At 43.1% G+C, this 13122-nt stretch overlaps 1 protein-coding gene across 1 annotated transcript in view; it reads right to left on the bottom strand.

Moving 5' to 3' along the window:
- Positions 1-13122, bottom strand: part of LOC109888738 (filamin-C) — a 58987-nt gene that overhangs the window by 20350 nt on the left and 25515 nt on the right. The window contains exons 11-25 of the mRNA XM_020479909.2: positions 12865-13122; positions 12467-12590; positions 11900-12060; positions 9714-10095; positions 9201-9463; positions 8685-8963; positions 8174-8492; positions 7684-7857; positions 5863-6025; positions 5415-5575; positions 2830-2988; positions 2560-2680; positions 2191-2347; positions 1932-2121; positions 1582-1850 (exon numbers count right to left, since the gene is read on the bottom strand). Of these exons, the coding sequence (XP_020335498.1) occupies positions 1582-1850; positions 1932-2121; positions 2191-2347; positions 2560-2680; positions 2830-2988; positions 5415-5575; positions 5863-6025; positions 7684-7857; positions 8174-8492; positions 8685-8963; positions 9201-9463; positions 9714-10095; positions 11900-12060; positions 12467-12590; positions 12865-13122 (3180 nt within the window). The remainder of the gene's footprint in view (positions 1-1581; positions 1851-1931; positions 2122-2190; positions 2348-2559; positions 2681-2829; positions 2989-5414; positions 5576-5862; positions 6026-7683; positions 7858-8173; positions 8493-8684; positions 8964-9200; positions 9464-9713; positions 10096-11899; positions 12061-12466; positions 12591-12864) is intronic.

Raw genomic sequence — 13122 nt, forward strand, 5'->3', positions numbered from 1 at the left:
CCCAGGGCTCGGCCTCTTCTCTCTATATACCAAGTCAGTCAGCTCCGTCATATCCTCACATAGTCTCTCCTATCATTGCTATGCGGATGACACTCAACTACTTTTCTTCTTCCCCCCTTCTGACACTCAGGTGGCGACACGCATCTCTGCGTGCCTGGCAGATATATCAGCTTGGATGTCGGCCCACCACCTCAAGCTCAAGCTCGACAAGACGAAGCTGCTCTTCTTTCCGGGGAAGGCCTGCCCACTCAAAGACCTCTCCATCACGGTTGACAACTCCACAGTGTCCCCCTCCCAGAGTGGAAATCCTTTGCCGAGACCCAGGACAACACCCTGTCGTTCTCTGTCAACATAAAAGCAGTTACTCGCTCCTGCAGATTTATGCTCTACAACATCCGTAGAGTATGACCCTACCTCACACATGAAGTGGTGCAGGTCCTAGTCCAGGCACTTGTCATCTCCCATCTGGACTACTGCAACTCGATGTGGTCTGGGCTCCCGCTTGTGCCATCAAAGCCCTGCAACTATTCCAGAATGCTGCAGCCAACCTGGTGTTCAACTTTCCCAAGTTCTCCCATGTCACCCCACTCCTCCGCACACTCCACTGGCTTCCAGCCGAAGCTCGAATCCACTACAAGACCATAGTACTTACCAACTGAGTAGCAAGAGGAACTGCTCCTCCCTACCCTTCAGACTATGCTCAAACCCTACACCCCCTCTTACCAGTCCAAGCTCTTCTAGGTCCTGGCACACCAATGGTGGAACCAGCTTCTCCCTTCAGCTAGGACAGCAGATGCCCTACCCATATTCTGAAAACATCTGAAACCCGACCTCTTGAAAGAGTATCGTAAATAATCCCACAGCACCCTCTGTCACACTCGCTTACTATGACTGTGATATGTGGTTGTCCCAACTAGCTACAGTATCTTAATAAGATGAATGCACTAACTGTAAGTTGTTCTGCGTAAACACGTCTGCAGAAGACACAGACGTTTCTTCTGAAACTTGTCAGTCTATTCTTGTTCTGAGAAATGAACGCTGTGTACTACTCCCTTCACAGAACAGCGCAAACTGGCTCTAACCAGAATAAAAAGAGGAGTGCCTTAATTTCTCAGAACAACAAGTTTCAGAAGAAAGTTCTTTGTTTCTGGCCATTTTGAGCCTGTAATCGAACCCACAAATGCTGATGCTCCAGATACTCAACTAGTCTAAATAAGGCCAGTTTAATTGCTTCTTTAATCGGGACAACATTTTTCAGCTGTGCTAACATAATTGAAAAAGGTTTTTCTAATGATCAATTAGCCTTTTAAAATTGGAACACATGAGTGATGGTTGCTGATAATGGGCCTCTGTACAGGCCCATTAGGTAGATATTCCATAAAAAATCTGCCGTTTCCAGCTAAAATAGTCAATTACAACATTAATAATATGTACACTATATATCTGATCAATTTGATGTTATTTTAATGGACAAAAAATGTACTTTTCTTTTAAAATCTTAGTGACCCCAAACTTTTGAATAGTAGTGTGTATATATATATTAATTAACACACAAATCTATATTACTAATATGTACTCAACCGTAACATGGAAGGGGCTCTTGGGTATGTGCCCTCCTCCGAAGCGGATGGTGATGACATATTTTCCTGGTTCTGGAGCGGTGTAGTAGATGTCGACGGTTCCATCACGGTTTTCCTGCACATCCATGTCTAGCTCCACCCCCTCTGGGGTCATGACCGAGCAGGTCACCTTGCCCTTCCCAGCGGCCTTTGTGTCCACAGAGATGATGGCCTCCTCGTGCACCTGCATCTTAGTCAGACCTGATGCCAGGGCATGTCCTCCGATAAACACTGGGAATAAGGAGAGAGAAAATTGTCAGACTATTGAAAAGAGAAAATAAAATAGAAGAGAAGGGAAAATGAGAGGTGTACCAGTGAGCAGACACTTGCTGGCTTCTCCAGTGGGCAGGGCTAAGATATGGTAGGGAGAGTAGGGGATCTCATCGCCTCCATACTTGATCATGATTGTGTAAGGGCCGGTGGAGTCTGGTACGTAAGACACTGTGTAGGTCCCATCTCTGTTATCATAGATGGTAGCCTTCTTTGGCTTGCATTCTTGGTCCTACAGGGGAAGAAGATGTTAATGCGGTGTGGGGTGTGTGTGTGGGGGTGGGGGTGGGGGGTTACCCACCAGTATTTGTACAATGAGCAGTCCCTCTCCTGCGTCGCGGGCATCAATGGTGAACTCCACTGGCAGGCTGGCGGGCACACCTGACTTGTCCAGACCTGGACCGCTTGCACAAACCTTACTGGCATCATGACCAGGCTGAGATCTCACCTTGAATGGACTGTGGACAGAGAGAGAGAGAGAGAGAGAGAGAGAGAGAGAGAGAGAGAGAGAGAGAGAGAGAGAGAGAGAGAGAGAGAGAGCAAAAATATATAAATACAGTATATATATTTAATGACCCTATTGAAAATGTATGAAATGCATACAGAAAAGTAAATGAGGATATTACAGTAAGGGTTTCCGGTAAATCTAGTTTTGTCCAGTCTGTCTCACCTGCGAGGAACCTCCTGGTCTCCATATTTAACTGACACAGTGTAAGGGCCATCATGAACTGGAGTGTAGTTGACTGTGTGTGTACCATCACTGTTATTTTTTACAGCAACAGGCTCTGAACCTATGGGGAAAAGAGGACAGATTAGCTACGTTCAAATAAGTCACTATATGTAAACATTCATGTGTATGTGTGTGTGCGTGTTTATGGGTGTTTTTATGTTTGAGTGTGTGCATGTGTGAGTAAAGTCAAGTATGTCGAGTTCGTCTTACCTGATGGTCCTATGAGACTGACCTCCAGATTTGCCTGTCCTGCCTGTATAGTGTCCACAGTAAAGGTCTGAGGTAGGTGGGCTCTGACTCTGTCACCCAAACCTAGGCCTGAACATTTCACCTTACTGGGATCCCTCACTGGCACGCGGAACGGACTGCCTGCAGAAGACACATGTAGAGAGACTGTATGGTCAGCTTTATTATTAGCATGATAGGGAAGAAGGCAATCAGAGGCAGCCAGTGGAAGAGAGAGATATTGAGAAGTATTGGATATTGTGTTTTTGTGGTGTTTTTATCGTGAGAGCTGGGGTAAGATTTTCACTATTCATTATGCATAGCAAATAAACTTGAAACTTGTATTATGGTGATGATTCTGCTGCTTCTTCTCCATGCAGTGTGTATGTGTGTTTATGTGGGGACTATTAATTATTGGACTATCAATTGTTCCTCCCTGTATTATACTCACGCTAAAATATTGACTTTTTCCACATTTTGTTAGGTTTCAGCCTTAATCCAAAATTGATTAAATAAAGAAAATGCTCAGCAATCTACGCACAATACCCCATAATGATTAAGCGAAAACAGGTTTTTAGAAATGTTTGCAAATTTGTCAAAATAAATATATAAATAGGGAAATACCTTATTTAGATAATTATTCAGTTGCTTTGCAATGAGACTCAAAATTTAAACTTGATTGGAGTCCACCAGTGGTAAATTCAATTGATTGGACATGATTTGGAAAGGCACACATCTGCCTATATAAAGGTCCCACAGTTGACAATGCATGTCAGAGCAAAAACCAAGCCATGAGGTCGAAGGAATTGTCTGTAGAGCTCAGAGACTGGATTGTGTCGAGGCACAGATCTGAGGAAGGGTACCAAAACATTTCTGCGGCAAGGTTTGAGGAGGAAAAAAGCAATTACATCAATTGTACAATAATGATGTAACGTAACAAAATGTGGGTTCTGAATACTTTTCGAATGCACTGTATACATGTGAAGTGTCTGTCCCATGTTTCATGAGCTAAAAAAAAAAAGTCCCAGAAATGTTCCATATTCATAAAAAGCTTATTTTCCCAAATATTGTGCACAAATTTGTTTACATCCCTTTTAGGGAGCATTTGTCTCAAGATCATCCATCCACCTATCAAGAAGCTGAATAAACAGCATGCTCATTACAAAGGTGCACCTTGTGCTGGGGACAGTAAAAGGCCACTTTAAAATGTGCCGTTTTGCCTCACAACACAAATGCCATAGCTGTCTGAAGTTTTGAGGGAGTGTGCAATTGGCATGCTGACTGCAAAAATGTCTGCCAGAGCTGTTGCTAGAGAATTTAATGTTCATTTCTCTATCATAAGCCGCCTCCAACGTCATTTTAGAGAATTTGGCAGTACGTCCATCCAGACTTACAAACGCAGACCACATGTAACCCTGCCAGCCCAGGACCTCCACATCCGGCTTCTTCGCCTGCGGGATTATCTGAGACCAAGCCACGAGACAGCTGATGAAACTGTGGGATTGCACATACTATCAGAAACCGTCTCAGGGAAGTTCATCTGCTTGCTCGTCGTCCTCACCAGGGTTTTTCCTGACCGCAGCTCGGCGTCATTACCGACTTCAGTGGGCAAATGCTCACCTTCCATGGCCACTGGAAGAGTGTGCTCCATGGATGAATCCCGTTTTCAACTGTACCGGGCAAATGACAGACAGCATGTATAGCGTCCTGTGGGCGACCGTTTTGCTCCTGTCAACGTTGTCAAAAGAGTTCATCATGTTTCAGCATGATAAGGCACGGCCCTATGTTGCAAGGATCTGTACACAAATCCTGGAAGCTGAAAATGTCCCAGTTCTTCGCCTGCATACTCACCAGACATGTCACCCATTGAGCATGTTAGGGATGCTCTGGATCGACGTGTACGACAGTGTGTTTCAGTTCCCACCAATATCCAGCAAGTTTGCACATCCATTGAAGAGGAGTGGGACAGCATTCCACAGGACACAATCAACAGCCTGATCAACTCTATGCAATTTTGAAATTTGGTTGTGTATCAGCAGATTTTCTATTGTTATGTCAGTCACTGACAGTCACTCAATTTAGCCAATGTCTAGCCTGCTGTCAAAACTTGAGGTAATCATGGTAAAAATACTGACCGGGAGGCCCCCAATGATTTTGTTAGTCACTCTCACTAATATATCACAATCAAAACTACAAACATGTCTCTCCACCTTATGGCAAAATGAATAGAATTGCAGTAAATTAGCTGTTAAACTGCAAATTATTCTCTCCGCCCCATAGCAAAATTGCATGAAATTAAAAATAAATAAAAATAAATCTTCTCTCTGCAACATGTATAGAATTGCAGGAAATTCACTTTAAACCCTTTTTTTTCTCTCCGCAGTCATTTAGCCAGCCAGGCTATGGCTGTATGTGGGTGTATGGATGTGGGTACACAGACCCACGAGCCACTGCGGCCCCTCATGGTGAGTTCAGATGTTTTGTGGCCCCCACCCACATCAGCTGCCCATCCTTGATGTATACCATGTGTATCCTGTACAACTAGAATGTGTATGTGTATGAGGCATTACCTGGAATGGGGTGTCCTCCGAAGTTGATATTGACGTCGTACTCTCCAGGTGTGAAGGTAACGTACTCTACGCTGCAGCTGCCATCTTTGTTATCTTTACAGGTAATTTTTGCCTCTGACGCTCCCTCTATGGTCAGGTCCAGGCCTCCAGTACCAGCACCCCTAGAGAACACAGACAATGATCAACTTTAATGGTAATTTCACATCAATTACATTGCTTTCATAGGAAAGGCTTTCTCATTTTTGGAAGAATTGAAAGACATTGGAAATGTGTTCTTATGTGCTTAACTAGCTAAAATGTTATTGTCATCAATAAACCACATGGGAGCATAATAGATTGTAGTGTGCTGTCTCTTTTGAGCATTTACTGAACATATTATTTGATATCCAGCACCTGCTCAGAAACATTGGCTGTGTGTATGCAATATTTTCCTTTGCTGTGATTGTACCTGGTCTCGACGGTGAAGCAGTTGGGTATGTTGATGAGTCCTCCCTCGAGCCCTGGCCCGTAGGCCCTGACCCGGGTGGGGTCACATCCCTCCACCACTGACACCCTGAAGGGGCTCTTAGGGATGGCCACCTCGTCATACAGTACCTCAATCACATGCATACCTGGAACAGACAGACCAATCAGATGGTTTCAATATCTCACAGTGCTGTGTGTGTGTGTGTGTGTAGTGCTCTCAGTGGACAGATACACATGATTACAGGGGATTTTATGGCAGATATACTGTACATGATGTTGTATGATGGCCAAGCTGGTTTTACTATGCAGGCAATTAAGTTATATCTATTTAAGACGATTTTCAATGTATTTCTGATATTTTATCACGAGTGAACCTTTCTTCCTAAGATTCGTTCAGATAATGAATGAGACATGTGGTAACTATGGAGATGTGAGACTAATCATTAATACACAAAAATAACACATCTTCCCCCCGTTGTTATATTGTAATAACATTAACTTGACAGAACTCTATTAATACCTCCAGCTAGCCAATACTCCTGTATCTGAGAGAAGAGGCTCAGAGAAGGACAGAGCAGAGCATATATACCTGAGCTTCTGTTCTGTTCCAGCACTAACTCTATTTATAAAGCCCTCTCCCCTCTCTGCCTCTCTTCTCTACACCCCTCAGATCACCTCCTCTGCCTCATTCTGTATTTATACCCTTTCTATCTACTCTATCTATCTGGTCCTAAATGAACCCTCCTCTCAAACACCTGCATTGTGTCCAGCCACCCACCACCCGCCAACCCCTCTTTTACGCTACTGCTACTCTCTGTTCATCATATATACATAGTCACTTTAACCATATCTACATGTACATACTACCTCAATCAGCCCGACTAACCGGTGCCTGTATATATGTTATGGGATTTTTATGAATAATGACTAAATGATGTATACATTTAACGTAGAACTATAACTAACAGAATTCTATCCTGTCTGATGAAGAATATTTGTACATAGGCAAAGTGGAAGTGTTAACAGACTACTTGTGACAGACAACTTGTGACCACAGTGAAACTAACAACAGGAAAGATGTCTTGCCCCCACCCAGGGAGGGGAGAAACCATTGGACTTGCAGTAGATTGTGTAACATGTGGTAGCATATGATAAGCAATATGTATGTGTTGGAATGGAATTGAAAAGCAGCTTTGACATTGTCTGAGAGGAGGAGGGACATTTATGACGAAATGAGAGGTGTACATGAAATGATGGGCAGAACTCTCGAAAATAAACGTAACTGACTATTGTGGACTGGTCTGTATCTGATTAATTTAAACCAGAACCTTACAACTTCTGGGTCACAGACTGAGAATTCTAATTGAAGTTCAGCTTATGAACCTTGAGAATATATTACTCCTAACAATATAGCGTCCCTACTGTTATTCTTCACTGTATTTTTACTGTTGTTATTATTTCTTTACTTACCTATTGTTCACCAAATACCCTTTTTGCACTGATGGTTAGAGCCTGTAAGTAAGCATTTCACTGTAAGGTCTACAACCTGTTGTATTCGGCACACGTGAAAAATAAACTTTGATTTGATTTGAAAATATCTCGCTATCACTCTTTTCAAGGATTCCTTGTTGAACAAAACTGAATAAAATAACAAGTAACATGTGATGGGCTTGCCCTGTATACATCTACACTGTCCCTTTATGGTCCTTGGAGTCGGATAGCTATTAAACATATCCTACCAAGCAACCTAACTTTAGCTATCAGAAAGCTTTCAGAAAAGTTTTCATCTTCTACATGTTCTTACCATCCTCATAGGCGGTGTATTCCACTCTGAAGGTTCCGTCTCCCTTGTTTGTGATGTAGGTGTCTGTGTTGGTGCCTGAAGGGTTGATGATGCATGCTTTCAAGTGGTCACCAGAGGTCTTGGGCATTTTGCGGGCATCCACAATGAAGTGAGTGGTAACCTCCTTGATGACACCTACAGACATAGATGATCGCAAGGAAGGATCACAAGCTACTGTAATTGTTAGCATGTAATTGTTAGCTACAGTAGTGTTAGTAACCTTTTCCAGTAAGCTATAGTAGCTTTTTGCCAGTATGCTATAGTAGCCTTAGCTATATAGCCTTAATCAGTAAACTATACTTCGTTTTGCTCGTAAACTACTGTGTATAGTAGCTAGCTAGCCTTAGATTGAGGCATTTACCAAATTATAGTTAAATAGCTTAAGTAGCCTTTAGCTATAGGAGCCTTTGCCTACTTTGCCTACCTAAGCAAGGGTAATACTCCACCTTACCTCTGGGCTGCACTCCTGGTCCATAGACCTGCACACCGCCGGTATCAACAGCCGGCTCCACTTGGATGAGCGCAGGGAAGTTGGGAACCACATGACCCCCGTACTTAATGGTGATGGTGTGTGTGCCGTGGAAAGGTGGGATGTAGGTGACAGAGAAGGATCCCTCGGCTGTCTTCTGGATGTGGACCTCGGACTCAGCCCCGGACTCAGAGACAATCTCGATGGTGAGCTTAGCCTCTCCGGCACTGGTGCAGTCCACTGTAAAGTAGGCTGGTTCCCCTGCCTTGGCTTTATCTAGGCCTGGACCACTGGCAGTTACCTGTAGGTTTAGTTGATATTTTTAGAGATGCAGAAACATACACACAATCTCAAATTTGATGTCATACATTCCTGGAATGGAAAATATATAAACGATATAATCAGCCTGAATACACAACCAATAGGCATGTCAATAAATCAATAACTTGGCATATCGAAGGCATAAAGTATATTAAATAAAGTATCATCTCACCTGGCTGGGGTCCAGGCATGGCTTAACAGCTGCCTTGAAAGGAGACCCAGGGATGTGCTGCTTTCCAAACAGGATATTGATGGCATACTCTCCAGCCTCGGTAGGCAGGTAGGACACCGAGCAGGTACTGTGTCCATTGTCCTGGCACTCGATCTTAGCCTTGCACGACCCCTCCACAGTCAGGCCCAGCCCGCTGGGGCCCGCTCCATTGGTGTCAATGGCAAAGGGGGCTGGTTTACCCACAATGCCTCCCTTCAGGCCTGGGCCGTATGCACGCACCTGAAGGATAAAGTTAATAGATGTTAGAGAGACTCATAATGTCATGAAGAAGAAAGAAGAAGTCGATGCCAGTAGTGTAAACATTAGGACAAAAAACATCCATAATGCTTCACTAAGCTTCAGTACAGATTACATTTTGGAGTATCAGTCAGCGGACAGTTACTGTCTTTTCATGAGCCTCGCATTAATTTAGATCCCACTGAAGCTCATAGGGTCAAATGTTGTAGTCACTTTTACCTTTGATGGGTCAGCAGGCATCACTCCCTCCACAGCGAAGGGGGATCCAGGGACGGTGTTGCAATCATAGCTGACGTCCACCTTGTAAGGCCCCTCCTCTGGGGGGATGTACTTCACCGAGTTGGCTCCATTGGCTGTGTCCGAATCCAGCTTGTAAGGGATTGGTCGGCCAGAGGGTGAGGTCATCTTGACAGCCACCTCGCCCTGTCCTCCGGCTCCCTGGGTGTTGATGTAGAACTCTTGATCCTTGCCAACTTCCACCTCTGTAAAATAACAAGAACAAACATGCTTAAATCTTAAATTCATCAGTTTTAACAGCTACTCATTGAAACTATTGACAACACCATTGCAAATAAGAATTAACTATGGTATATAGCTATAATCTTGGGCAATGTCAGATGTACATGGTCCTAAGAAGAAGAAAATGAATAAGATAACAAGACCCAGTTTTCAAATGAATTACATTTTGGGCTCTACGTTGCAAAGTTACTGTGTACAATGTTGAGAACTTACTGGTGTCCAGTCCTGTAACCTTGACCTTTCCCAGATCTACAGGAGGAGCCACAGTAATATTGAAGGGGCTCTTGGGAATGGGGTCCCCTCCATGGGTGACGGAGATGGTCATCTGACCCTGATGAACAGCGGTGTACTTAACGGTGTAGGAGTAGTCATGGTTGTCTATGATCTCAAAGTCCCTGACAGCCTCTCCCTTCAGTTCTGCTGCTGATAACTGGACCTTTGGCTTGGCGTTGCCTGCTCCCTTTGTGAAGATGGTGAAGTGGGTCGGAGTGCCCGCCTCCACGCCTGTCTTGTTGAGTCCTGGACCCTCAGCCCTCACATTGCCAGCATCATGGGAACGATTCACCTTCACTCTAAACGGGCTAATGGGGATTTCCTGTAACATAAATATGGAATGGTTTTGCTGCTGTACGATTTTTTATAAAAATTAAAACACAAATAGAGATCCCAACTACGGCAACTTTTGTACCATTCGGGTCATCCTTAGAATGAATAGTTATAATTATTATAGTTCTAATGCTAAGCCACATAGTAACAGTAGGCAGGGCAAACCTGTTTTGGTGATTTCTGGTATATCATCAAAATAAATAAACCATAGCATAACCGATCAGGTACAATAACACTGGAAATTAATGCTGAATGTTCAATTTATATTCCTAAAACTTAAGTTGAAAATGATGCTGTCGCTGCTTCCTGTTGAGAAGACATTTTGATAAGAATGCCAATGTTAAAACAGAAACAGAAACAGTTTGTGATATACTGTATTGAAAACCTAAATATAAAATGTAGTATCTACACATGAAGTAAATGTGCAACAATAGTAATCATATTACATGTGTTTTTGTATAAACTGCACACGCACCAAAAACCCTATCGAATAGGGTTTAAAATCAGGTTGTACGCAATTGCTGAAACTAACACAACTAAAAAAACACATGGAAACTGGAGTTATTATTTACATCGCTGGTTAGATAGAGAACAACCTGCAGATGACAGTCAGCTATATTTTGGAGGGATGCATTTTGATTTGGGGGTCGCCAAAATGGAAAGAAAAACACAACACCTATTTGTCAATCACTCATGTCGATATCATGTTGAGTTGAATGGCGCTAGAGGGAGGAGATGAGGTTGCACGTCTTGTTAAAACGAATAAAGCTCAAAAACCACACAGGATCTCAAAATAATGTGTACATTCTGGTTAGAGGACAATTTGTAAAAGACAGCTAGCTACATTTTGAAGTGTTGCATTTGTTTTCAGGTGGCTCGCAAACCGGGTAAGTGTAACACAACACTTTTTTTTGTTAATCACTTCCATTGATATTACGCCAAAATCTATAGAACAGGGGACAAATGTTTGGGGTGTTGCACTGTTTAAACTAACACTATTCAAAGGGCACATGGAAACTTGGAATAACCTATACATGGTTGGTTAGATGAGAACTTATATCTATATTTTAATTTTGGATGTTGATTTTGGGAGGCTGCCATCACGGAAAAAGGAACAGACCACTTTTTCTGTTAGTTAACTTCAACATATCACGACGCGGCATAGGATATCAACAGGGACAACGGTTGGTTGCTATTTAACTGCTAGTTTGACTGTCAAAACCTTCTATTGGTGTGTGGCCAGCAACTTTTATAGAGAGACCACCCACTAATTTTCTGTGCCATTTCCTGGCCACTCCGCGTTCTAAGTCCGATGCGTCCCAGCACGTGTGACAAATTCAACGGATATTGATATTGATCAAAGATATTGATCTGTTTTAAGTAATCAATCTTATGTTATCATGATGACTAAACTTTTATTCGAACATCACCAATCTGAGGTAAAAAGGATGTTGAATTCCACTTAATTTTATGGTGAAAATGCAAGACTGTGAAGGTAGTAAAACAAATGTCCACATTAGGGAAATTAGTGCAAAATATACAATAATTGAATATGGCAAAATAATTCAACATGTCAATTTAAGATGATAGTATATGTTGCCCACTCAAACTAATGCAACAATGACATCTATTTCTCGCTCATTTAACAATTTAGAGAGTTAATAAAAAATGCGCTCAAACACAATTTAACTGGGCGCTCTAGATTAGAGCCTCCATAGTGTCTCCACATTTGATGTCCATTGTAACAGTAACTCTCTACTGAGGGACCCTGGGTAGTGTAGATTTAGTCTCACCTGTTCAGCGAACAACACCATGATGGTGTATTTCCCTGCACCGGGGGGGGTGTACTTGACAGTGAAGGTGTCATTGTCGTTCTTGATAATGTCAAAGTTGATGTCAGCCTCAGCTGGACCCACCACTCCTGGAGCACACTTGATCCCAATACTGATGTCTCCTGTGGGAGGTCAATATATATGTATATCTACCGGTCCAAATGAAGAAATCTCATAATACTGTGCCTATCAGTATCAATAACTTTCTGATCTTTTACAGTTGCAGGCACTAAAGTTAGGTTGGTATTGGCAGAACAAGTGCAAGACGATGCTCGTCCATATGGCGGCGCACAATAGGCCCAGCGTCGTTCGGGTTACGGTTTGGCCGGGGTAGGCCGTCATAAGAATCTGACTTGCCTAGTTAAATAAAGGTTAAATAAAAAATAAATAAACTGCCTTCTCAATGGAAGAAATGGTTTTAAAAGGGTTCCAGCAGGGTGAAAATGTTATACCTGGAACTCTACAGGGTTCTTCTACAGGATGAAGCCGAAGAACACTTTGAGTAGTATTTCCTATTAACACACATACCTTGTCCAGCCTCTGCGCAGTCCACAGTGAAGAAGTTGGGCTCATTTGCCTTGAGTCCTGTCTTCTCCACTCCTGGACCATACACCTTGACCTTGTCTGGGTGGCAGCCCTCTCCAACAATCACCTATACACACAGAAACACACAGTGTTATTCAGACATAGGCAACACTTGACACACAACACTATTGTTGCTACCTAAAGTACTCATATCCCTTTCTAGTGGAGTATCATTTTCCCTAAATAAGAGTAGGCTAGCTGGGCTTATGTAAACTTGTATGAGACCTGAAGACTTGTATTGGCCCTTACCTAATGCCTAGTCTTTAGTTCAGTGGGCTAACACGGTTTAGTGACACACAGGAGATCCCGGGTTCAAATCCCAGTGGGTCGGTCCTACTCACCCTGAAGTGGCTGTTGGGCACTTTGACATCTCCCCAGGTGATGATGATGGTGTGTTTGATGGGCTTGATGGGAACGTACACACACAAGAAGGTCCCGTCTCCCTTATCAGTTATCTTAATGTCGATGGTGACGCTCTCTGTATCCTTGGCGTAGATATTCAGATGGCCTTTGCCAGCCCTGCGGGCATCAATTGTGAACTCTGCTGGTTTGTTTACGATGACCCCTATGGGCTCCAGGCCTGGGCCGAAAGCTTTCAC

Source organism: Oncorhynchus kisutch, linkage group LG4 (genome assembly GCF_002021735.2).
Source record: "Oncorhynchus kisutch isolate 150728-3 linkage group LG4, Okis_V2, whole genome shotgun sequence".
Classification (NCBI taxonomy): domain Eukaryota; kingdom Metazoa; phylum Chordata; class Actinopteri; order Salmoniformes; family Salmonidae; genus Oncorhynchus; species Oncorhynchus kisutch.